This window comes from Electrophorus electricus, chromosome 7 (genome assembly GCF_041902795.1).
Source record: "Electrophorus electricus isolate QZ-2024a chromosome 7, ASM4190279v1, whole genome shotgun sequence".
Taxonomy (NCBI): Eukaryota; Metazoa; Chordata; class Actinopteri; order Gymnotiformes; family Gymnotidae; genus Electrophorus; species Electrophorus electricus.
The window spans coordinates 4,387,501-4,415,000 of record NC_137503.1 but is presented as its reverse complement, the minus strand read 5'-3'; the positions used below and the strand labels follow the sequence as shown (position 1 = coordinate 4,415,000).

General features: G+C 38.7%; 1 protein-coding gene across 15 annotated transcripts in view; it reads left to right on the top strand.

The window, feature by feature from the left end:
- Positions 1–27,500, top strand: part of lrrc7 (leucine rich repeat containing 7) — an 84,889-nt gene that overhangs the window by 37,824 nt on the left and 19,565 nt on the right. For 13 of the 15 annotated variants that reach the window (XR_014124540.1, XM_081717541.1, XM_081717545.1 and 10 more), the window contains 11 exons: positions 13,760–13,962; positions 15,416–15,533; positions 15,757–15,835; positions 16,303–16,392; positions 16,950–17,006; positions 20,375–20,438; positions 23,499–23,573; positions 24,079–24,223; positions 24,382–24,454; positions 25,350–25,367; positions 27,230–27,359. Coding sequence is in view for 14 of the 15 variants with exons in the window: in XM_081717545.1 (XP_081573671.1) it covers positions 13,760–13,962; positions 15,416–15,533; positions 15,757–15,835; positions 16,303–16,392; positions 16,950–17,006; positions 20,375–20,438; positions 23,499–23,573; positions 24,079–24,223; positions 24,382–24,454; positions 25,350–25,367; positions 27,230–27,359 (1,052 nt within the window). In the remaining variant the exon portion in view is untranslated. Of the gene's footprint in view, positions 1–6,878; positions 6,944–13,759; positions 13,963–15,415; positions 15,534–15,756; positions 15,836–16,302; positions 16,393–16,949; positions 17,007–20,374; positions 20,439–23,498; positions 23,574–24,078; positions 24,224–24,381; positions 24,455–25,349; positions 25,368–27,229; positions 27,360–27,500 lie in introns of all 15 variants that reach the window. The other 2 variants (XM_081717542.1, XM_081717539.1) reach the window with 2 other exon arrangements.

Genomic DNA, 27,500 nt, shown 5'->3' with positions numbered 1-27,500 from the left:
ACCACTGCCAGCTGTCCTAATCATGGTGCATAGTACCAATGAGCTCAGCGTTTCATGCTTTTTAGAGCTAAGAAACAATATAACTCTGAAAAGAGAGGATTTCATTCAGTTTTGTGTTACATTTTTAGCACTTTTTTCTAGAAAGATAAAGGACTGGGTGAAGGACTTGATGCATTCCAGATTCCTTGGTGCTTATCTGATGCTGCTGAGCTATTTAGATATGTTTTACTACATTGTAAACTATTTACTGAATGCTACCAATTTAAATGAAAGTCCATAAACATCATATAAGCACTTTTTTAAATCTTCCATCTTGCTCCTTCAAGGCCTGTTGCTAGAACGCATCCTTTTGCAGATAAGCGGATATGTCACTGGCTTAATACAGACGCTGGGAGTGTTAAATGAACTGAAAACTCATCTACTTTGTGCAAGACATTTTGTAAGTCACTGGTCACACACACCGAACTCTTAATCCTATAAATGGTGTGAGACATTGCATTTTAGATGTTTTCCAGCAGAGCCATTGTCAGGCTTTAACGCTTCCCATTATCTCTTTAGTGATTCATTCCTGCTCCGTAGTCTCATGCAATATTTGAACACCCAACGGCTGGTGCATGCAGCCCATTAAGTATGCAAAGGAAAATCACTGCTATAAACCACTCACCATTTAATTACTTTTTACAGGGGCATTTAGGATGCATTTTGTTTTGAATTTCATGAACAGCACATAAACAAAGAAATTAATTCCAGTGCGAGTCTATTGCCTTGGAAATGAGTTCCAGTGTTGTTGACTTCCTCAGACATGCTAGTTTATAATACTGGGTGAGATTATTGTAGCTGGAAACAGATTTAGCGAGCTGAGCTGATGACATGGACGTAAGCCATAGCTGTGGATGTTGTCTGCTTTTTCAGCCTGTGCTTGGAAGGACAGGACAATGAATTCAGGACCATTGTTGTCCAACATAGATGTGATTAATACTACCTGAATGAGATTATGTGCCATTCCTTCATTCGTCTTCATTTAGTTAGCTCCTATGTAGTTCTATTCCAGTACCAGATGTAGATATGTTTGGTCAGACATAGGAATGAGATTGGTGTCCATGTGGAGAGAACTGTGCTTTTTGACTTCACAAAGCAAAAATGGCCTCCCACAATGTGACTCTGTGCATGTGCTGAAGCCTAACATTGTTCCTGATGGCCGTCTATGACTGAGAGTTCACAGTAACAAGCTTAAGTGAACAGATGTCTCTGTGCAAGCTGTGCTTTATAGCAGTTACAGTGCCAACGACAGGTGACAAGGTGGCCCTGTACAAGGTGACAAATCTCAAAATGTCTAATGATGTTCCCTGGCTCACGATGCCATGCTTCTGGAGGGCTTATTGGTAGTCTCTTTTGCTTTCCATTAATTGACAATAATCAAATGCAACAAGTGCAAACAAAATAACAGCTAATGCTTAAATGAGTGAACAAAACAAACAAATAAACAAGAAAACAGAAAATGTTCTTGTTAATCTGACAGTTGCTGACATTGTTGATTTGACTTGAAATATCAAGCTTCTATGCTGAATGCTGAAGACTACCCAGACATGGTGGAGATGGAGGAAATGCTCAAAGTTGCAGGATTCTAAGAGTTACCTGTTCTATTTCCCTTGTATCTTATCTAAAAAAAGGTCTCTCTCTTCTGCTTTGTGTCCTGAATCTGTCTCCATTAGTACAAGCGTCCCCGGGCCATGAGCTCCATATAGGCAGCTAGGCCTCCCTTCCATCAAGGTGACCCAAAATAGCCATCTCCACTACTCTGTGTCTAAACTTTGAACACAAGAGAGTTTTTTTGCACAGTCTCCTGGCAGTTGTCACCAGCTACGCATCTTTTATCACTGTCAGAGTCCAAACACATGCACTGATTCTCCCCATTTATCTCTAAGTAATCTCATAATAAGAATGTTGAACAGACCGTGTACAGTGGTGGGGTTAGTAGTAACCTGGTGGTTTGGCTGTTTGTAAATCATGCTGTTGAATGATTAACACCACCCCTTCTGCTTGGCGCTGTGAGGTGGTTAGCTTGACTGAACATTTTGGTGTAAATCAGATGGCAACAGTTACTCTTAAAATTATTATTTGGATTATAGGGATAGTGCTGTCTATTGAATAATTGAAAAAAAAATTAGTGTAAAGGATTTTGTTTAGCTTTTTATAAGAATATTTACCGTAACAGAAGCCCTCTCTGTCCTAGGTTTTTAGTTGAATACTTCCATTTGAAAAAAACTGGTGATTAGGTTACATTTTTACTTATATAATGATATGAATGATATGTATATGTTTTTCTGATTCCCTGCCATACCCACTCACATTATAAGAACCACCCATGACTGAAAAGAGAACCCAGTTAGCTTATGTTACTAAATGAAACTGGTCTCAGAATAAGATGACACATATTACTAAACCTCAGAGAGCCACTGATAGGTAATGCTTCAGTATTCTGGAAGTCTTCAATGTCGATAATACTTTACAAATATGGAAGACAGCAAACATAAAGTATCTGACGATAATTCAATGGATATTTTAAGCCTTGAAATCCATAGCAGGAGCATAAAACCCAAGATGGTTAATCCAGAGCTTTCATACGCTTTGCTTAGACTGAGACTTTTCTGTTGTGAGCGGGGTAGATTTGATTTGGTGTGTGTCCGCCTCTTTTGACGAGTGGGCACAGCTTTGGCATGCATCCCGCATGCTGGGAGGCAGCAGTCAAGCTGGATTCGAGCAGTCATGGCCTTTCAAGAGAAGGAGGAATGGGACAAGAGGCAAATCAGAAGGAAGCAGGTCACATGGTTAGCATGGCAGACAAGTCAAAACTATGACCCATTTTGTAAGGATAGTTGGGTAATTCTTCAGTGAAGCCCCTGCACTATTCGTATGACAGGATGGAGTAGTTTAGCAATGTTCTCTTTTTGTCATTTCTCAGGGCTGTACCCTTATTCTCTGCACCGCTTTACTGTTGGATCAGTTTCAAACCACAGATATGAATGGATAGTGAAGGAATTTGGCATGAAATGGGAGCGCCAAGCCTATATATGTTGAGTTTACACATTTCATACTTTGAATCAGCTTGCTGCCTGCCAAAAAAATAAAAAAAATAAAAAATAGTGTGAGCAACATCTCACACTTTCATATTAACATCCAAAGTGTGTCAATGCACACTTCACACTCCAAAATGTTAAGGTACCGCTGACACTGGAAGTCCCCTTCACAGATGTGCTCATCATGGATGGTTCTTATAATGTGAGTGAGTTTAGTAAAGTGTTAACATCATTAGTTTGCTAGAGGGTAATAATGATTTTGCTTTTGGGCTCACTGGCATTGTGCCCTCCAAAACTGAATATGCCCCATGTAAATCCAGCCCACTTTGGTCATTTCCTCTCCCTCGTCATCCTCTGTAGTGAATGAGGAGCTCGCAGCTGAACAAGATGTTCTTTGCAATGTCCTCCCACACACACCGACATGTTATCACAAAGAGCTTGAGTGTAATTTGGAGAGTAGGAAAAGGGTTTCACTGTGGTCAGTTAGGCATTTACATTTTTTATCAGGTGGCTAGGATGATCATATTTTCAAATTCTTCCATCGTTTTCTGTCATTACGCATGACCATTTTGAACCATTTTGAGTACCTTCTAGTTGCAATGTAAGGCTGTGGATTACAAATATATTTGTTAGATCAGTTCATTTTCAACACTGTTGTTCCAATACAAGTCAAACAGGATTTTCTGTGGCCAAAATTCAGGAATGGACTAGTCCACACAGATCCATGGTACTCTGCTATGATGGGACCACCACTACTGAATATGACATTTCTTGGCTTTTTGTTTCCCAGTAACCAGTGCCTCTGTCAGTGCAGTCAGTGTGAAGGCTGAGCTGTCAATGTGAATGTTTACAGTCTCTTTTATAGAAGTATATAGTGCTACAGCAGATATTTCTAAAAGGTAAAGTAGCATCAACACAAAAAAACAAACAACAACAAAAAAAACAAACAAAATGTCATTTTCTGCACAAGGAGTCTTTAAAAAGCAAACAAACAGAGAGGTGATTGAACTAAACAGGAAAATGGGGGTGAGTTATCAACAGAGAAACACACCATGATGAGGGTAGAACATTTCCACCGTGGCAATTAAGTGAACAAAAGACTGCACTAAATAAAACAAACACAAGCTATTTAATAAATGTATTAAACATTGCATTTAAACTAAACAAAATCTGTGAAGAGGGCTGATATTTATAATGATAATATGCTAATGTCATTTGAAGAAATTAAGGGAATTTTTAATATTACACAAACTCATTTTCTTAAATACTTGTATCTATGGAGCTTTATAAACTCCAGTGTTATAAAAGTCCACTCTTATCATCTAGCATCTTAACTCCTGTAGAGTAACAAGCGATAAATAATTCAGTCTCCAAAGGTTAAATGTTAGTCTTGCCAACCAACAGGCCAGTAAGATTATAGTAACCACAGAATTCAAGAGACTTGCTTGATCAACCATGATCAACAAATTGACATTATATAAGATGAATGGAACTACTGTTGCTTACATGCTCATAGAGCTCCTATAAATAAACACTTCAGATTTATACATTTTATGATTGATGACAATCTACTTTACACCTGAGAGGTTAAACAAAATGAATTCCAACATGCAGATACATGTATGAAATCTGAAGAACAAAGACATACTCTATTTCATCGTTTCTGGAGCTGTGCAGAGATATAGACCTTTTGAAAGCAAATAATCAGAATTCCTCCTAAAATTCTTTCCATAGAAATGAAGAAATTAATAGGTCTTTTTTGATTACCCTGTTCCAGTGAAAGCATGGCTAAAAGAGTTACCATCTGTTTAGACTTGAAAAAATAGCATATAAAATTTTCCATACATTTTTTCCTTAAAATATCGGATATATTTTTGAGATTTTTGAAGAAAAATCAGGATGTATTAGTACCCTGACATTTTTTCGTGTGTGTGTGTGTGTGTGTGTGTGTGTGTGTGTGTGTGTGTGTGTGTGTGTGTGTGTGTGTGTACGTACACATACACATCATTTGAAATATTTTTCAGGGTTTTGTAAAATGTTGTATTAAAGATGGTGCAAAAAAGACCTTTCACAGACTTCCACAGAGAATAATTTTAGCTAAACTTCAAGATCACTTTTAGAAATTCAGATATACCACAAATGTAGTGACCTAACAATTTGACTGTTCATTCAATTTTATGTTGAGACAGGACAAAGAAGATGGACATTGAAATATCTTTTAGTTTTCCTGTGATTACTTTAGTGCTTTGTACTTGATTGAATATTGAGGGGAGTTTCTGCATGTTCTTTGTGTGAGCCCTCAGCTATCATCTGTACCACCTCATCAGTACTCCAGTTCAAATAACAGAAACATTCCATCCGTGCTTCCTCTTCCTCATTACTTGTCACGTATCACAAGGACAAGTTAGGGTCCAGCTGCAATTCGTAGTAATTCAGTACAGTGGTACAGAGACGTAATCGAGAAATTAAAAACCAGAGAACAGTGAAAAAGGAGAAAGCAAAGAAAACAATAAGAGAAATAGAGAAAATCTGTGTACTTCAATACAATTTGGAATATCTCTACATCTCTTACTACAGTATACACACACACACAGACACACACACACACACACACACACACACACACACACACGCACACACACACAATGCTGATTAGACTAAATGCATTGAGTTGCTGTCCTGCAGATTGGGTATTTCTCCCCACAGTGTTTCTTTGTCAGGCCCTTTGAAACAGTTTTCAGCTTTGAAATGTCACATATTTTTTTGAGATACAGACCAGTCAAGCGCTCTCTGCATATTCATAGTTTTGCCATTCTTCTTTCTCTTGTCTTTCTCTAGTCAAATTGATAGTGATAAATTAAGTGTTATGCTCTGATTTTGCTAAAAGATTGTTATAAGTTTGGCTATGCATGCTCAGACAAAATATGCAAGTGAAACAGGTGTTTTTTTTTAGCAAAAATACAATATTTATTTATTTACTTTTTTTTAAATAAATCAAGGTGAAAACACTTTGCCCACAGTCAGATGCATAAAAACTCATTTGACATATGAATTCACCAGTGTAAAGAATTTATTAAATCAGCTGCTCTATCTTGGCACATCCCTTTAATAAACCTCTCTTGGCACATGGTCAGATAAGAAGGTGCATGTACTCTGTCAAAAGAGACTGCTTGGTCCCCTGTTGACCAGTGATAGCACACCCACTGACCAACTGCACTTACATCAGCTGATACTGACAGAAGGTCACCCATAAAAGAACAAGAGACTGAGAAATATCAGCTTTGATCAGATTTGATCAGATATTGTCCGCGCAGAGCTGCCACATGCTGTTGTCATGTGACATTGAATTCTTTCCTTCTTAGCGGTATGTTTACCTCAGAGTGATATTTTTACTTATTAAACCGTGTAATATAATTTATCCTTTGTCAGTCATGGTTTAAGTGGGCATTCAAAAGAAGTTGAAGGAGACTTTGAGAAGATAGAAAGGAGGCTTGGAATTAGGGCAGCCACTTTAAAAAGCCATAAAAGGAGGACATTAGACCACAAAAGGAGGTGATGCAGTGGACAGGGACATGACACTACAACACACAAAGTTATAAACATGACGTATCTAACTGGCTAAAGAGCTGAGCAATTTGATCAAGAAATATGTCATATAAATTAATGTTTTTTCACCAAACTTGGCACCTACTTGCAGTATTTAAGTGTGACATAGTGTACAGAAAGCATGAAATTCAGCTTTCCCGTTTGATAGCAAAGGATGAACTGACCACTTCGAATCCTTTTGGCATTTTCCCACAGTTGTAAACATCCTAACTGACTAGCATTTGGGTGTCCAGATCTTCTGCAGTTAGCCAGGAGGTGAGGTACGTGGCAATCTGCTAAATCATTGAAATACAAAAGGTATTTTCTTTTACATGTGTGTGACTCAGTGACATGCTAAAATAATGTTTAGCAATGGAAATCAAGTACCAGTTCACTCCAGAAGAATGACAAATAGTTGTCCTTCTAGGCCTAAAACCAGACTGTCCAGACCGTCTTGCCACCACCTATTTGGAATCCTAACAGCCAAGGTTAAGTTAAAGTATGGCGGTTTGATCAGCATGTAGAGAAGTACCATTTTCCGTATATTCGGGGAAGTTACAGTTTCTCTGACAATTTCCAATGCAGTGTGTTCAAATATGAGTGTGTTTGTGATAAAGCTGCTTGTTTGATTTTTCTTGAGAGTATGTTCCTGCTGCCAAAATATTTCAAGTTAAATTGAGCATTATATAGCATCATATATTTATAGCATTGCAACTTTTGTCTTTTTTGCATTTTGTGTTTTGAAGTCAATATGCCTGCTTAAACCATAAACCATGAATCACTTTAGTTACTAAATATACCATATTTTTCTTGATGCCCACACAGAGATTTTTCTTAGTGACTTTACTGAGAATCCAAACATAACACTGACAGATATAAAAGATTTTTGTGTAAAGGTACAGCAAAGATGATGCTTCAGTATGTTTACAAGGCTTATTAAATTTAGAAACATTAGCATCAGTCTCTCAGTATTTGTTTTTGGAAAGGGCCATTAAGATATTTTTTTTAAATATTATTTAGAGTTATATATTAGTTATTTATACATTTTACAGAATGTGGAAAATATTAACAAAGCTGTGAAATAAAAACATAATGCATATTGAAAGAAGATAACAGGATTGAAAGAAATATTGTCAGGAAAAATGTTTCCTCCTCAAGCAGTGGTTACCTAGGTAACCATTTCAGCTATTACGAGTAATACATGTCAGGTTGGCTGCTTGTAGCCCTGTGGAATTCAGTACACATCGATTTTTAATGAGCTTGTACAATGTGATGCTGCTTATTTCCTCCGAGAGCACATTTAAACATGCCATTAAGCATATAAAACATTTTTGTTAAAAGATTAAACAGTGAAATTTCCTAATTGGGGGAGAGGGAGAGTCGACACAATAACTACGTTTCTAACATTTAATCGCGTGACTATTCAGTTTCTTATAGATCACAGTAACACATTGTGTCTTTCTTTCACACATTTGAGTCATCCTCCCTCTTAAGTGTCATGAATTAAAAGAGATGTCCCTATGCAAACCTTTTCAAAAGCAAAAAACTGGTGCCATTTTTCTGGAGTGGAGCTGGGAAGTTGTGAACGTGTCCTCTCGCCTCTGCAGAAGCAGCTCTTGCGTCACACAGTTTCCATAGCACCCTGAGCAGAGCTGGCTGGGTGCTGTACTGAGCTCAGACTTTTGTTCTTTCATTCTGCTGCAGTGTGGGACTGGACATGACCGCTGAAGATGGTGCATGTAGTATTCGCTTCATGGTGTGTCCATTTTGCAAATCGAAAATACGATAGATGAGCATTATGTGAGTGGTTGAAAGACCTGGACTTTGTCACTGATTTGTGGAAGAAGAAAAGCAGAGACCTGTCTCATTTGGGTTGAATTATCTTGAACTGTATTACATAGTCTAAGGCTTTAATGAGCAGTTCAGAGAGAGCCATAACCTTCAGCCCATAAGCCTAAGTTTCCAGGATAGGAAATATAATTACCTGGACCACAAATATAACATAAGATAATGTCATCATAACATCACTCTTATAAACAGAACATTTCATTACATAGGTTTGCAGTGCACTAAGGACCACACAAGGGTGTAATTGCTGTGAGAACTGAGAGATGTATACTCACAGGGGTATGGCTGGTTTAGTGAAGTAGGCTGCCTCTGTTGTCAGGATATCTGCCATTACTCTGGTGCTTGGTTATAATGCAGGCAGTGCTCACCAAACTCTCCCATCTACAATGGAGGATAAATTGTTAAAATGAAGTCATTGACTAAGTCACGACATACCTGTACCTAAAGCAAACTGGAATGGGAAAACAGATGAGACAGTTAAATAATTACAGCAATTTATTGATCTAACATAGCAATCAACAAAACATTTTCTCTTGATGAATGATAATTAGAGGAATAACTGTTGTCTGCGGCAACCATTGAACAACAATGGGGAGTTTCATGTAACCTCCAGCCTAATATAAAAATGAAATAGACAGCCTAATCAAAGAAAATCAAGAATCAGTCTATAGGGCAGTGACCGGTATCACATCAAGAATCAGTCTATAGGGCAGTGACCGGTATCACATCAAGAATCAATCTATAGGGCAGTGACAGGTATTGCATCACTAACACGGCACTTATAGCAGCAATCCCTAGGCTGTATTTATGGTGAGACGTGTGGAGTATCTTGTTAGTTTTTGGTAAGAACAGTTGTCACACTATTTTGAGAAAATTGGAGATGTGATGTTGCCCGAGATTTAACATTATGGGATAAAAGGATCGCACATAGGGATATGAGGTTAGAAAGGAACCTTCCATCATCTTTATTCTGGGGGTGTTTTGGTAAGAATCTTGCATGCTTTTGTTGTGTTAAAGATGAAAACAAGATTGATGTAAAGAAAAATAAATCTGATTATGTCACTGATTAGTGTTAGTTACATCAGTGTGACAATGTACTGCTTTAATCAGTGGAGCCCATACTCTTAGCCTTGATACTTTATGTTCATGAGAGATTTAGATCAGATTTAGATTCAGATTCAGATTCAGATCAGATTTAGATTCAGATTCAGATTCAGATCAGATTTAGATTCAGTCTTTTACTGCCATGCCATCATAGCTGGCTGGAATTTGCCTTAGTGGACTCAACATAGACATGATTCAGCAAGGAACAATAGACAGTTCACATGGACTATACACTCAAAGCTAATAATACAAGGGACAAAAATGTCTAAATACTGGACTCTATATACACTATATATAATGAACTATACAGTGTAGCAGGATAATTCAAGAGGTTTATTGATCAATCTGCAACAGTCTGAAATCATGGAACCATGAAAACATGGACGAGCTGTTCAGTTCTTGAACCATCTTACAGTATCTGCTGCCATGCTACTGGGAGGGTCTTGCTTTAATGGTCCTGAGCCCTCTCCTGGGTGGAAGACAGGTCAGCAGCGAGCTGGCTGGGTGCTCTGGGGCCCTCAGCACAGCCGGGCCCTTTCCCCTCATTTTGTAAATCTTTTTTTTAAATTTTTTTTATTGTTTCTTTCTGTTTGAATAGCTAATTGTTCCCTTGTTGTATTGTAGTGCTATAATCGAGCAGAGAGATGTTCCACTGCTATTTTAAGATCAATTTTGATTGATTAGATTAGAATCCCCCGTCATCCAATTGAATTATTTAAGAGTTGTCCTGATATAGGAGGATGCATTACTGATTCGAGGGCTCAAATAAGTGTTGCCCACATCATTAAATATGAAATGACAGGACGTTGTTCATGCTATTTAGGAAGAGTCACTATATAATAAGTAGTAAGAGAATACTGTTACTTTTACTTATGCTTTGATCTTGATTCTTGCAGGGTTGCCAACATTCTTTGTGTTTTATATAGTAAGGTGACAGATTTGACTTGGATCTATTTCTGATTAAAAATTATCTAAATGATAAATGAGGTTTATCACAGTTATTATTATTATTATTATTAGTAGTAGTAGTAGTAGTATCATTATTGTTATTAGTTGTAGTAGTAGTATTTGGATCCTGGTTGAATTTTGTTGACATATATATGCTGCATGTATTATTATTATGATTATTTGTCAAATTTATATAGCACCTTTCTCAAACTCAAAGATGCTTTACAGACAGAAATCAGCCTTTACAGTCACTCACACACCAATGAGAAGGGCAGCCAATTTGCGCACAGCATGCTCTCTGTGGAAACCACAGCCCCCTGGGGGATGGCACCGGGTACAGGGGAAGGGGAGGAGTTTAAGACAAGCACAAAGCACCAACCATCGATAGACATACATACATATATACATATAATTACACACAGGTCACATTCATGCAGGACAATTTAGAGTATCCAGTCAAAACTTACCCTCCAACAAGAAACCCTGAGAGACACAGGGAGAACATGGAAACGTCACCCTTCCCTTTAAGGGAACACAAGACCCAAGCACTGAGAGACAGACATGCTAACCACCAGGCTACCATGCTGCCTGTATCGGCTTTAGTTTCATAATAGGTTAATGGTTCTTGGGTCCTATGGAATATTGTACCTATGCTTGAATAAAAACTCTCACCTTGGCCCAGTTAAACCCCTGCACTCTTCTTTATTGCCATGTTCTGGAGTTCTGTCAGTAAACCTAGCTGCAGGAGATTGGAGAGGAATAGACATCTTATCTTAGTTCCTTTTGTTTGTTTTCAGGGTCGGCTGACTTTGTCCTATCTTGGCTGATCTTGCATGTGTCTTTCAAGAATCTTTTATAAACTGATATTTTGCATGCAGAAGGAGGCTTGTTTTTTTCTTTTTTTTTTATTATCTTCTTTGTGTATTTCTTACCTGAGCCTTTTTTTCCTGTTTAGTTTCATTGCTGACACATTTCTGATTGTAAGGATGTTCGGCGTCTGCATAGAGTCTCTGAAGAACATGGAATCTACACACGTAGGCAGTGGTTTTATCTTGGGGGATTCTTCTGTGACCCTGTGAAGTAGAGCGATATGTTGAGCAAGTCAGTGTAGCTATGCATGTCTTGACCCGCAGAGCCATTTCCATCTTCATTCTAACCTTGCAGAAAAACACTTTCTGGACATTTCTGGTGGTTTTCTAAACCAGATATGATGTAGATCAAAGTAGAAATAACAAACTATTACTGTCACTAAACTACCTTATTGTATTACATTTTTCGGTAGTAAATAGCAGTGGATTTAGCTAATTACATTTTAGTGTGACATCCCAGTACAGTTTAAGATGGTAAAAAGCAATGCACTTCACATTCTATTTGTTCTGTTCAGTTTTAGTGACATCATGTGTAATTTAACTTTACCAGATGCAGTTTGGCCCAGCTTGTCACTTTCATTTAAAATTTCAAATGAGTTGTGCACTGCTGTTCTCTGTTATCTGGCCACACCGCTAACTATGCTTTCTTTTGTTCAAAGGGCTTGTTTGGATAGGAGATGCTTTAATTATTGCATTCTCACATTTGCATTTGCAAAAGACAAAAGAAGTCTGTATCAGCAACAACTCACCTTTCAGTCATACAGCTATTCCCTAACACCTTCTGCAGTGCTTTCTCTTAGAGCCATGTATTTCCATCCCTGGAGATTATTACAGCGGCCCCTTGCTTCTTTTCTTGTTCTCTCGCTTGTTCTTTGTCAGTACAGAAGTGCAATGCATATTCATTAGGGCTGTGGATTGAAAGAAGCAATGTTGCTTGCTGTATCAGTTTATCATGGCTTTGTTTGGCTTGTAGGACCTTCTTGGACATCACATATGCCTGCTGTGGCATCAACATAAAACCTGCCCAGATAACCTTCCCAGACTGACGAGATCTATGTGGTTGTGAGCAGTAGCTCCCTTTTATGTAGTGGAATGTTTCCACGACCAAGTATGTCCCAGAAAACAGCAACTTGGAGTTTCTTGACTGGCAGAGTAATCACAGTCTGAGTCAATGGACATTAGCAGTGTCTAATGAGCCATCAGAGGAGAAACTTTCGGGTTTATGATTTGCTTTTCTTTATTATAGACTCTCCCCTTTATTATAGACTATATAATGATTGTATGTCATGATTTGTTACCTTTTGTTGAACTGTAGTGAAGATGAAAATCTGCCTTGCTCTGTTTTTTAAAGAACATTTATATGACCTTTATAAATATACATTTATATGACCTACATTTTTATTCACTTGTTTGCAGCACAGTCTCCAGCAGAATATTTGATAATCATTGTTATACAGTAAAGACTGGAGTAATGAAGCTTTTCTGTTTTACAGACATTTATTTTATTGCTTTTTTTGTTGTTGTTGTTTTTTTAGAATAAAGTACCTGATAAGTAATTATGGAGCCCTGGCAGTTCCATTTGTAGTTTTATGGTGGGAACTTGAGACTGCATGTCCAGTCTGTTAATTGTGTTTAACTTTGTCACAGATGATTATGAAAGCTACCATTTGTTCAGCATGACTGGCTTTTGCTGAACCCCATGTCTTATGGAGTGGGACATGGGGCATTCACATAGCCCCTACAATTTTGTCATTTAGAAACACTAACAGTTTTTACAAAATAATAAAAGGAAATATGTAGTAGAAAATATTCCAATGCAGTCAATGTAGTCCTATTCATTTGTTGGGTATGCATGTGAAACATGCAGTTTCAGTTTAATATCTTCTGTAAGCTGTGGTATTGTCATTTTGCCATTATATTTTTTTTCCCTTTGTTTCTTTATTTTTCTCAGGTCACCAACTAACACTAATTATAATCATGTAATTGTGTTTGTGAGACTGTTAGTGAAACATTAAAAATCTTTTTTTGTTTTATTAAGCTGGTAGCCATGTGTATGTATATGAGTCTACGCTGGTAACCATATGTGTATGTATGAGGCTTGTCTGGAGGCCGTTTGTGTGTGTGTGTGTGTGTGTGTGTGTGTATATATATGTGTGTGTGTTTATGTGGTTAAGCTAGTAACAACATGTGTATGTATGAGGCTAGTCTGGCCATGTTCTTGTGTGTGTGTGTGTGTGACTGGAATAAAGTGATAGCAGTCTGTGTATGTATGAGGCTACACTGGTTGCTGTTTTTGTAGTTAAACTGTCCCCTGGTTCTGGTCTACAGTGCAGTGTCTGGAGATGACTACCAAGAGGAAGCTCATCGGCCGCCTGGTGCCCTGCCGATGCTTCCGTGGGGAGGAAGAGGTCATCTCAGTGCTGGACTATTCGCACTGTAGCCTGCAGCAGGTCCCCAAGGAGATCTTCAGCTTCGAACGCACCCTAGAGGAGCTCTACCTGGATGCTAACCAGATTGAGGAGCTGCCTAAGGTACAAGGCATATGTATGTTTAAGATCCTGTACACAAACAGGAAATGCGCTCTTCAAGCTCAGGCTCAAACCCTGTGTACTTTCTGGAGGACAAAAGGCATTTGTGTGGTACATGGTAGAAGAATCTCTATAGCACTTGCACCCCTGAAAGATACAGAACAGACATGTATGTTTCTGGTGAGTTCTGTTCCAGTTTTTCCAGGGCAATTATGGTAAAGTTATCATATCATAAATACAGTCTACATGTTTTTGCATGTTTTTGTAGCAACAGCTGTGTCAGTGTAGCTTGAACCATCCATCCTATGCAACCTCAGAACATTCACTGCATTAGTCCTCATTCAACCTATTACACGATGACATTATTTATGCAATAAAATTACAACAGTAGCCTATTCATCTCTAGCTGCAGACACTATTCATTTACCGAACTGTAAGTGCTAACATTGCAATGCACCTTGGCAAAATCTGCCCGCTAATAAAAAAGCTTTTTGGGGCTATAGTGGGAACATCTCCTCTAGAGACATTTCTTTAGCTTGTATCCCTGAACAAGTAAAATATACACTATACACTAACATTGTTAGCAGTGAAGAAGCATTGCTAGAGCAGTACCCTGGACAGATCCTATTAGATATGTTTTATACACAGTGCAGAAAGATTAAGTTTGTCACATTTAAACATTGTACATTGTGCAGTTTATGTTTATTTTAAGTGCATAGTTTATCTGTTTTGCCTAATAAATTCACTAAACTCATATTAATATCAGCACATGGACTTTGAAATGAAACAACTAAAGACATTCTTGTTAGTTGCTATGGATAACAGTGTCTGCTAAACGCCATAAATGTAAAAAATGTAAATGAACCCTTGGAAAAGCCCTTGGTTTCTGAGGGTTTTGCACCCATATGGCTCATCCGTGAGGCATGTAGGAGAAAGGGCTCGTGTGTGATCTGAAGATACTGGTGGATTAAGCTTTTCTGGACTCCTTGTCTTCTACTGCTCATTAAACAAGCCCTTCACCAGGTTTCAGCTGCTTTTAGACCATTATTTGAGCGTAATAATGGGATACTTTTTGTTGATGTTCTCTCTCTAATCAGGAAGGTCTTCTAAATACCAATGTAACAGAATGTTTATTTATGATAGGAGAGCTCTAACTATGATATCATTTTTTTTTTAGCTATGGCATGCTAACATAGCTGTGCTGTGTATCTGCTTGTGTCCAAGAGGATTAGTTGTTGTTATGCTCATACTGATGATAACATAAATGAATCCATTATTAGATGCTGTTCAATACTGCTGTGCAGTTATCCTACAATTTGAAATCATTCCAGGTTTAAAGGTGGATTTCTTTTAAATGATCAATACACCTAACATACACCTCTATGCTGTATTGATCAGTACACCTCTCTCTCTCTCCTCTCTCCTCTCTGTCTATATATCTATATGTTTGTCTCAGCAACTCTTCAACTGTCAGGCCCTCCGGAAGCTGAGCATTCCTGATAATGACCTCTCCAACTTGCCAACCACTATCGCTAGCCTTGTAAACCTGAAGGAGTTAGATATAAGTAAAAATGGTACGTTTGTCAGTTTTGCATCTTGTGATCCACAGGTTCTTCTGTTGTTGTGCGAGTTTCTCTGTAGATGTTAAACTTATAGATAATTTGACTTAGGGAAACATTGCCATTCTGGTTTAGAATAATGAATACATCTTATGCTAATTTTGTCTATAAACATTATTTTGATTTTATGTACTATAGGCTACAAGCTGATTTATAAATGCTTTCCTCATTCCTTCAGGCATTCAAGAGTTTCCTGACAATATCAAGTGCTGCAAATGTTTATCAGTTGTAGAGGCCAGTGTAAATCCTATAACCAAGTAAGTACAAGAACCACAGCCCATATTTCAAAGCTACCTTAGGGACAGATGGCTTCTGAATTTCTAAATATTTCCTGATCCTGATGTTTGATGAATGTTTCAATGGACAACACAACCCTTTAAAAGAATGTTTGCCTTTTTTTGCCTATTTTCTTAAAGGTAAAAACATCTGACTTCAAAATGTTTATCACAGCTGAAGAGCACTTAAGATTTGACTTACAATAACTTCATTTGCAGGAGGAGATTAAAAACAGAGTGCGTTCCTGTTGCATGGCATTCTTGCTCCCTCATCGTTGCACCATTGGACTGTAATCTTTCGGGGAGCCGTGTAGCCCAGGGTAGCTGCTGGCGGGAGGGTAATGGGCTTAGAGTAGTGCCTCCCCTCTGTGACTCTGAGGTACTTAACGTTTATTGAATGATGTGGCCCTGGTCTTTAAGAGGGCATGCTTTCCTCTCCATTCCCTCAGACTCCCAGAAGGCTTCACCCAGCTCCTCAATCTGACCCAGCTCTTCTTAAATGATGCCTTCCTCGAGTACCTGCCCGCCAATTTTGGGAGGTAAGGGCTTAACCCAAAGACTCTTGTTTTTCTGCACTGTAAACAATTTATTGCTGCCTACTTTTTTTGCAAAGTTTGTAACCAGACTGGCATAAAATATTGGATTCATTGAACCTCTTATGATGAGTTTTTTTTCACCTTCCATTTGAAGTTCAATGAAGTTCGGTTCCTTTTTGCAGCGGGTCCTGACAACAGAGAGCCTGCCGTATAGCATTCTTCCTCTCACTTTTACACCGAGCTTTCAGACACGAGCTGTCGGTTCTTTATGTACTGAGCAAAGCAACAACGACAAATGCTGACTCCTACAGTTTTTTACTCAATGCTTGCTCTGATACATGGAGATTTGGCATCTCATCTTTGATAATTAATTGCTCATTCACTCTAGAGAAAAGAGGAAAAAAAACCTGTTATTTTAGTAAATTCAAAAGCTGCTCAAAAACTGTTAGGTTAGTAGCGTTAGGTTTTATCATCCTTGAAACCTCTCTGGATTATGGCTGTGAGAGAAATTCTCTCTGGATTATGGCTGTGATTAAATGATTATGACAACTGCCTTTCAGATTGTCCAAATTACGCATCCTGGAACTTCGAGAGAACCATCTGAAAACCATGCCAAAGTGAGTGACATGGGTGTGCGCTCATGAGATAGAGATGTTATATTATGTTGTGTGAGTTATGCAAGTAAGCCTTTTGACTCTGTTTCCATTAAAGCAGCCACTTAAACAGTTTACTGTAAGAGAATATTGAAGATTTGCTTCGTTCTATCTCATTGCTTTGTGCTGATGCTCTTATGAGAGTCTTTAATTGAATGGAATTGAAATGTGGCCTTTGAAGCAGTGACAAATATGGTTAATGGTCCATTATAGGATGAGGTGTTTGGAGGCATGAGGTAGAGGCATGAGGTAGAGGCATGAGGTAGAGCCACTGTTTGTTGTAATGGGTAAAAGTATTATCACACATTTACATAACTAGTCCATGACACTTCTCTCACTTTAATCAGCCCACCCAGTCTTGACAGCCCTTCTGAGCCATTGCACTTGTGTTGATCAGCTTCCGAGGCGACAGTGAGATGACTCATGTGTGTACTGATATATTAGGCATGGATATATAGCACACAGCCATCATCCAACATCACACAAATATGAAGCACATGTAAGGTTACATATAAAGTAGCTGCTGTAAAACTAGTTTTTTGCTTTTACCTCACAAGGCTCATCCTACTGGCTTTTAATAAAGGCGGGTTTGGTAAACTCTTTTACAGTACAACTTTTTGCAAAAAAAAGTTTCTACACCCTCAAATTACCTGGATTTCTGCATGAATGGCACATCACAGTTATGATGATAAATAACATTAGCCTAATTTAATGTGGACCCATATATTTAGTAACCAGTGTTGCCTCCTTTACCTGAAATAACTTCATTCAAATGCTTTCTATAGCATCTGATCAGGGCTGCAGTACAGTTAGGAGTTATTTTTATATATTTCTTGATATAAAACTTTTTGTTTCTGCATAATTTAGCTGTGTCTTGCTTCAATGGTCTGCTTCAGATAATGGTTCATTATTTAAATGGAATAGTGGTCAGGATTCTGACTTGGCCATTCTAAAACACAGAATTACTTCTGAGTCACTCCATTGTTGATTTACTGCTGTGTTTTGGATTACGGTCATGCTGCCTGACCTAACTATTTTGAGTTTTAGATCATAGACAGATGTCCTGACATTCTGTTGTAGAATTATCTCATACATCTTGGAAATAATTGGTTTCTCAATGTTTGCCCTGAGGCAGTAAAACAGTCCCGCGCCATTATATTCTCTCCATCTTCTTCACAGCTGGGACAATACTTTAATGTTAGGTGGTATGCTGTGTTTATATGTTTTGTCTCCAGAAGTAATGCTATGTACATTAGAAGTTCCAATTTTCAAACATCCACCCAGAAAATATTGTTCTATTAGTGGTGTGGAGCCTCTAGCTATTCTTAAGCAGACTTGAAACAGGAAAACAGTGATTTATGGGAGAAACTCCAGTTAATTATCCCTCTTATTTAGTGATCTTCCTATGGAAGACTCGTGAAGAAATAACAAAATTATCTATTGCAAGAAATGACTGTAGATCTCTAGCTTTCACCCTGTGATCTTTGTCACTTGTTTGTGGATTCTATGCTGCACCATCTACAACTCGTGCCTGCATCATGAAATCTAGAATGCTGCAACCTTGCACCAGCATCCAGTCAGGATAGCAATAGCAGATGAATAGCTCAGCAGAGAGATATAACAGAGACTCATAGCAGAGTCAGAATTCTGGGAATTACTAAGCTTCCACGTGGTGTGGTAGATCATAATGAACTATAAGGTTGATTAGGAACTTACAGGCATGATCATTTTGAACTTTATAGGTAATATTATGTAATTAATGTAATACAAAATGTAACTGGCACCCAGTGCAGTGGCAGTAGAATAGAGCCAATATGGTCATATTTCTGGGTTCCAGTCTTGACTCCAGTTACTGTATTCTGGAGTATCTAGGGCTTGTTTAGACACCTGATAGAACACCCAGACAAGGCACTGCAGTAATCTAACCTTAATAAATGCACAGACTAGTTTCTCTGCATCATTTAGCAGCAGAATATTTATCAGAGTTGAAAACAGGCTGTTCTAGTAATGTAACAAATGAGAGATCAGTGTGAAGAGATACACTCGTTTTTTTGCACATACACTAGGAGCTTGTGAAAAGATTTAATATGATAGTTTCAATCTAGCATGCTTTTGGCCAAGTAAGAGTTCTTTTGGTTTATTCGAGTTAAGTAAAAGGAAATGTCTTAGTAGCCAGTTCCTAGTGTGTTTTATACATTCTTTAATCCTGTAAGGTACTTGTTTGTTCTGTGGTTTGGCGGATATGTGTCACAGCATGGCCCCCTCTTCCTTGAATCCTCCACAAGTCCGTGTGATATCTTGTTGGTATTTGTCTTTGTGCGTGTGTGTGTATCCCCCCCTTTTTTAGTCAGTTATGTGTATCTATATTTAAGTCCTTGTGTTATAGTCATTTTTTGTCGCTAATTGGCCCCATATACAGTAGGTTGCAGCTACTCCGTTGTGCGCTAGGACGTTTGATACATTCTGTGTCTTATTATCACTTCGTGTTTGGTTTAATTTTTGGTTTTGTGTACAATAAATGTCTGTGTCTGTGAAAACAACGGCTCATCTCTGCATCTTGCCTCGCCTCCTCATCGTCACAATATATACAGCTGTGTTTCATCAGCATAGTACTGAAAGGCGATGCTATGTTTACAAGCCAGGGAAGGTCAAGCCAATACGTGAATTGGTTGCAATGCTTGATTCTAATCAATCATTTTCCTAGCGGTTCACATTTGTTTTCCATCAGTGACCTTTATTGCTTAAACTATGTCCTCAGCATAGCTATGGCAATGTAAAATGTTATGCTGTTTGTTACTTTAGGCTGGACTGTCTTTATTTATTATCATGACTATCAAGATCAGATTACATTTTGGAAGTGTTCAGGCATAAATAGAAGCAATTTAAAAGCTGGTAAATGCAAAACTCTGACAGCTGTACTTTCATCCATTTCAACCCCTCATGTTTTCCTTAGCACCAACCAGGTCACAGTTTATTCAGTTCTTTGATATTGTGGTTCTGGAGGTAGAATGTGAAATTGTGATAATGCATGTATAAGTATGAAATGAACCGAGAATCTGAAAAGTCGTGTCAATGATGTAAAACTACTGTGTAAAACTTCAGCCACACAGTTGTATAATAAGGAAATGTGAAGCCTTTAATAGAATTTAATAGCCTTTAAAAGAATTTCACTATACTTCCACTGTTCTACCAATAGGCAAGGATGCGGGTAAGTCTCCCATTGTAGCTTTTGTGATGTACTGATATGACTGGCTTCAAATTGCACTTTCTGTAAACGGTCACTAGTCTTCGCCCTCATCTCTGGGTCTGTTCCTGTCTTTTCCCGGTTGCAGGTCAATTCACAGGCTGTCACAGCTGGAGCGATTAGATTTGGGAAGCAATGAATTCACTGAACTGGTAAGAAAAGAGATCTCCCTTTGAAGACAGCCATGACTTGGGCAGCTGTCATCTCACCCAGCAGGATTTGACCCAGAAAGGCTTGATGGGAGGGGGTGAGCCCTCCTCATCCGGAGCCTCTCATTAATTCCCCAGTGCCGTGCTGTATTGGTTGCGTCATGCACCAATGTATTATTTATGAACGGGTTCAAACACTTCACATTTTGCATGACAGGATGCTTGCTACTGTGCTGCTTTTAATCAGCTCATTCCAGCCAGAAGTAAACAATGGCAAGCAAACCATGCAGTATTCCATCTGACTTAGCCTCTGTTCCCTAACCCACTGCCGCACCCAGTGTCGCAATAATTTAGTCATGGTTCAAATCAATGACCCAGCACACGAGCTGGCAAATTACTAGTGTGTCAAGGGAAAAGGTAGTGACTCCAGAGTAAGAACTTGTATGGGTTTTCCTAGGATAATGACTCTCACCATATGCAGGTTGAACCTGGAACCACCTCTCGTAATTAACAGCATTCATCAGTGATCTTAAATAGAAGAGGCACAGTGACAGCACAAAAAATATGGATTATTGATTAGGGCATATACAACGTACACTGTTCAGGATTAGACTTATTGTTACTTAATGTAAACATACACAGTCCAGAAAAAAATGTCAAGTTTGGAGTTGTTGAAGTAAGGGCTAACAATTAAGAGTCTATGGATTTAAGTTGGAAGATTGCTTTTTTTAGCACTCACCCGTGGGGAATCAGATAGCTGCACAGGAACAACGAGGACTCGGCATCTCAGATAGGTGTCATGTTTCCTACTTACTGAGCAAATAAGCCAAGCATGTCTCCAACTTCTTCAGCAGAGTACGGGGGGGGGGGGTTCTAAAGCTGTATAAACTTTTTATTAGCATCACGCACAGGTTTGCAATATCCAGGGAGCTTTGTCCTTGGGTGAAGGAAAAATGACATGATCGCTTCAGTGCCTCTAAAGGGAACAGATGGTTTGGCATTGCAATAAGCAGGCTTTACTGTTTGAAGCCCCGAGTAACAAGAGAACACCCATCAGCGCTTTACGGTCCCACGGACTGGACTGTCAATCTGTGTCCCATTTCAGGAGAGCCTTTCAAACCTTTTTTGACCATTTCTGGTGAATGTGTAATTATTATCTCACCCTTTTCACTACTCTTAGGAGCTCAGAACCAGAAGTGGACAGAAGCAATAAGACACAATTAGTGTAATAATAATAATAATAAACCTTTCTAAATTCAGGGATGTTCAGAAAGGGCATTCCAGAATTGAGGTGCCATTATACGCAGCTTAGTTCCAGAGAGATGGAGAATGTGGTTGCTGTTGGATGTGAGGTTACCTGGGGATGTTATCTGGCCTCAGTTAAACATACATTAATCAGTAGTTTATATATTTTATACATATAATATTCCAAACTGCAGCTGCACAACCAGTGTAAACCTACTAGTTCCTTTTATTCTTGGAAAATTTGTGGGTTGCTTTGTGGGTTCACTTTTCCTTCTGACAAGCCTCCCACATCCAGCTTGGGCATGGCAAAGCTGGCACTGCTAGGCACTAGCTGCAGGCAGCCGTGAGAGAGCCATGCTGTGACCAGAGCAGATGTTGGCTGCGTTTGCAGGCCTGTGCTGCAGAAAGTTCCTTAATTGAGGCCCTTGCTGTGGGATTTCTGGGAGCACAGATGCCGAAGCTCAGAGGGAGAGAGGGGAGGGAAGCAGCTCCAGCCATCAGAGGATGACACAGGCATCCATTACATGCGGAGGAGGCTTTCTCCTGATTTGGAAACATTTTAACCTGATTTACAAACCTTTATTTAAAATCTTTGGGTAATACAAGCCTTAGGAACATCAAAGAAATAAACTAATTCTTTTTTAAACAATATCATTCTTTGCGTATTTCGCAGTTGTTGTTTTTTTAATGATGTTCATGGCATTAAAATGATTAATTCCCTATGTATGTGAAATGTACAAAAAAGGGTTGTGCAGTCACCAGAAATATAATGGGGCATAATAACTAGCAGTCATAAGTAATTAGTGCCAAATTAATACTGACTTTCTCAGTATTTCTACAAAAGGATAGTAATGCTTGATTAAGCTTATTGTGATTTGCATATTTTTAAAAAGCTGTAAAAAAAAATAGTGTATAGCTGAATTTAGTTTTTTTAAAAAGCTGAATTAAACACAAAATGTTTCACATGAAATGAGAATACAACATGCATGTTCTATCCTTCAGATGGAGTTCTTTGCTGAAAAGACATCTCCCTCAGAACATCTCTTTCCAGCATTGATTTTAGCTGGTTTGGCACTGCTAAACACAGACCGACTAATTACAATTCTTTCAATTGGCAGTCTCAGTAGAAATGAGACAAAATAACATCTCAACACCGAAAGATAATGGGGAATGAACAGAGCAGGAGAAATGTGTTGAAATCATTTACTGTGCTGGCTTGTTGTACTCCACTGAGCATCTGTGTTGTCATTTTTGGAGTATGTTCATTAACCCAATCTGTTCAATTAACAAAACCATATCAGCAAACACAAAAACAATTCTCATCAAATAAACCACACAGACACACTGTGAAATAACTCTAAAATGTAAAGCAGAAATATACATTGAAGGAGGTTAGCGTTCAGAAATAAATATATTTCTTATATAAGGTGCTGATTCTTAAGTCTGGCTCCTTATGGTGTGAACGTTCGTTTGGTGTGTGAGCGAGAAGGCTTCACACAGTATTCAGCATGCCATGAGGAGTCCACTTCACTAACTACATGGCATGTGGGAGAGGGATTGTCCGTTACCATCAAGTCTCTTCCCTGGAGCAAGGCAGCTGACTGCAGTCGCCTGCAGGCTAACTACAGATGGCAAACCGCACTGCTTGGAAGTTCTAATAATTATTTAGAAAGCTATTTTTTACTGATCTTTAATGCATTTTTATATAGTTTATAGGCTACATTGTATAGTAAAGATAAACAGGATTTTTTTTTTTATTTGATTTTCACAAATGGTATCCTATGATTACATTACATCTGATTGTCTTTGGTATTTCAGCCAGAAGTGTTGGAGCAGATCCATAACCTGAAGGAGCTCTGGTTGGACAACAATTCATTACAGACAATACCAGGGGTAAGCACACAGCACAGCACCACTATACACAGCCACAACCACAGTCCAGCAACACAGCAACAGCAACAGCAACAGCCACAGCCATAGCCATAGCCACAGCCACAGCTATTGCCACAGCTCCTGTCACAGCCACAGCTATAGCCACAGTTCCTGCTACAGACCCTGCCATAGCCACAGCTCATGCAATAACCACAGCCACAGCTCCTGCCACAACCATAGCCACAGCTATAGCCACAGCTCCTGCCACAGACACAGCTTGTGCCATAGCCACAGCTCCTGCCACAACCATAGCCACAGCTATAGCCACAGCTCCTGCCACAGACACAGCTTGTGCCATAGCCACAGCTCCTGCCACAACCATAGCCACAGCTATAGCCACAGCTCCTGCCACAGACACAGCTTGTGCCATAGCCACAGTTCCTGCCATAGCCACAGCTATTGTCACAACTCCACCCAGAGTTACTGCCTCCAGAGCATTCAGTACCCTCTTGGTCTACTGCTGAAGTCTATAGGGAAACTGAGACAGCTGAGGTACTTGGACCTGGCCAAGAACAGGATCGAGAGTCTCGATGCTGACATCTCGGGGTGCGAGTCCCTTGAGGACCTCCTGCTCTCTTCCAACATGCTGCAGCAGCTGCCTGAGACGATAGGTGATGACCTGCTCACTCTCAAACTCATAGCTAAAAACAATCTGCAAGTTTCTCAAACAAAGATTCTGTGGGATTCCAAAATGTTTATTTCTGTTCTAAGTGTTTGTAGATGTGTGATTAGAGTGATTTAATATATTAATATTTTTGCTCATTTGTAGGAATGTTGAAAAAGTTGACAACATTAAAAGTCGATGACAACCAGCTAACCTCACTGCCTAACACGGTTGGAAGGTAAGTAGCAGCTTAGTAAGCAGACTCATTCAGGGCATTAAAACAAAGAGATAAAGGCAGGAAATGGGTGTGTGCACTGTTCCTTCACACACCTTGCAAATCATCATCCCTGAACTCCCCTCTGCTGCTGTTTTCTGGTTGTGGCCCTGTGAAAGCGGCTCATTCTATGACACACAGGCTTGTGTTCCTCAAGCCATTCAACCACCTGTTCCTCTTCGTTTATGTCATATAGCTATTAGAGGTTTTGACAGTGACAGTGAGCTCATTTTTTTTACAGAACAGCCATTTAAGCTTGTGGATACAAAGATTCTGCAGCTCAGCTGACTGACACCTCCACTGTGTGAGGCCTTCTCACCTTACCATGAAAAAACACTGATCGCAACATCAACCTTCACGCTCATGACCAGAGTAGTCCTCTCCTTCTGAACATTAACAGAAGTGGGATTTAAATCGAAGAATAAGTAATTAACACCCTTTCACTAAAACTAAATTAGAGATGAAAGTTTTTAACTTGGAGCAAAAGCATGTTCATACCTTTGAAAAATTATTTCAATCAGTTAAGAGCATGAATGCACATTTAATTTGGAACTAAGTAAATAAGAACAAAAGTGCTATGAAGGGGAAATGTTTCATGTCTGTTCCTTCTATTTTGGAGCTATGGATTGTAAGCAAAAGCCAGATGGGAAATTCAGGGCTTGAATCTGTGAACCGTCTGCCACTGGACGTGTTATGGCAGAGGTCTCTCCCTCTGTGGGTTGCCCTTTTTATTCATCCAAACCGCCTCCACTGCCTCATTCCCGGGATATTGTTCTCCATGCACCTTTCTTCTTGGTTTGTCATTGGTCGGCTCTGTGTGTTGTGTTTATCAAACATGCATCTAAAATGGGCATCTCAGTCCCCGCGCCAAATTAGGGTAAGTAGACCAGTGAGCGTCTGTATTCCCCACACGTCCACCACAGCATGTGTGTTTAGGCAAGGGCCCACTTTTATATCTCCTGTATGTGCAACAAAAAGAGGCTCAGTGAAAGCTCTGCATATGGAAGGCCAGCTGGGACAAGCTTCTATACAAATGTTGTGCTAATGACTCCAGTTAACATGATAAACATACATTGTCCTTTGGGGGAAAAAAAACACTAGTATGGAAAAGAGGAAAAAAAAGAACGAAATATGCTTAATTTTGTTAACCTTGACCTTTTGTTAACCATTTTGGAATGTTATTAGCAAAGGCAAATGCAATAGATTTGTTTAGTTAATGAATTAGATTTTTTTTATGAATTGCTAAAAATATATAGCATTTGGCTCAGAACACGCTGTAGTGGAGTAGAATATAATAAAATACATTTCAGGAATACATTTCAGGTTTGTTTGACAAACAAATCAGGCTTATTAAAGCAATGTGTTTTTAAAGAGGAAACCAATGGGAAAAAAAAACAAAGATTTAGCTTTATGAGAGTCACTGAATGAGCCAGAGTGGGAAACTAGCAGTGAAATACACAGGGTAGCTCCAACATGTTTGGAGGATGTTTCTGTGTATAAATGCATTTCTGAATGAAGACAGGAAGTGGGATTCTTTTTTGGGTATGAAACAGAGTAGAAGGTTTTGTGATTAAGTAGATTTTTAAAATTTGCAAATATGAAATAGTAAGCGCATGAGAGAAGTAAAGAGAAAAGGTGTAATAACAATACATTAATCTGAGAGGAGAGTATTAGAAATATTAGAAGTAAGTATTAGAACTTAGAACTTTTTAGAATTTAGGTTGTCAGTGTATTACTGAAAGTTAAGTTTCATTTGTTGTGTTTATCTATTGTGTGTATTAAAATAAATACATGTGTTCTACATAAGTCTGTTTTTGTCTGTAGTAGCATCAAAGACTAATTGTAGACAGACAACCTCATTTTTAAAGTCATCATTTAACAAATGTGTCTTATGGCCTGGATCCACTGATGAGATGTGAAATGTTAGGTAAAGATATGGTTCAGAAGTAACTTTTAATTGAATATAAAGAGTAAACGCTGCTCTGATTTACTTGATTTTAAATTAGTTTCATTTGCAGTCCTGACAGCTCCACACATTTGGGTGACAAAAAGCAGATATTATCATGACTTGTTTGCTCATATAAGTCTGCATCTTGGCCTTTTCATTCTTCTTAGGCCCGAGAGCTCATTGAGATTCATTGATTCATAACTGTATCCAGGCCTTTAGATACTCTCCAATATTTGTTAAGTAGACATTGTAAATGGTTTACCATTATTTCAAATATCCTCCATATTGTCCATTATCACTTTACTGCCTCCTTATCAGATGAGTTCATGGATAAAGTTGTGCACTGCTTGAGCATATCAAGCTTTAATATACTGTGTTCTCACCTGATTTTCTTTGTGTTAAAATCATCTGTCTGTTGGAATATAAGTCTTTTATAAAGCTTTTACTAAGTTAAGCCTGATATAAGGCTGGAAACCCTTGAACAGTTGAAGGGTGTTGAATTAGGGACATAACATTTTAAAAGCATTTTGCATAGAAAAACACTATTAAGTGAATATTGATTTTATACCCTACATAAAGTTTAAAGTTTAGTGTAGTTGTATACTTGGCTGCTGATCTTTTGTCATATCAGGTTCTAAAAATTATTGAACACTGCCCTAATTCAATATAATTTTATTATCTACATAGGTATTTGATTTTATCATTACAGTAATAGAATACATTTGTTTGCTCTTTAAACAGGTGAAATGATTACCATCACTCCAACTATTTTCTCTTACTTTATTTCCTAGTTTATCACTGTTAGAGGAGTTTGACTGTAGCTGTAATGAATTGGAGTCCCTGCCCCCAACCATTGGTTACCTGCTCAATCTCCGAACCTTCGCCGCTGATGAGAACTTCCTGACGGAGTTACCCAGAGAGGTGAGTGTCGAGGGGGCTCGCCTTCTCTGAGAGAAGCACAGGACGAAGATCAAAGCTTTTCTCTGCATAAGCGCTCTCCTCTCAGATACTGAAGCCCTGCCTTTATCATAAGAGTGATCAATGTTCTCTCTTAAAATGAAA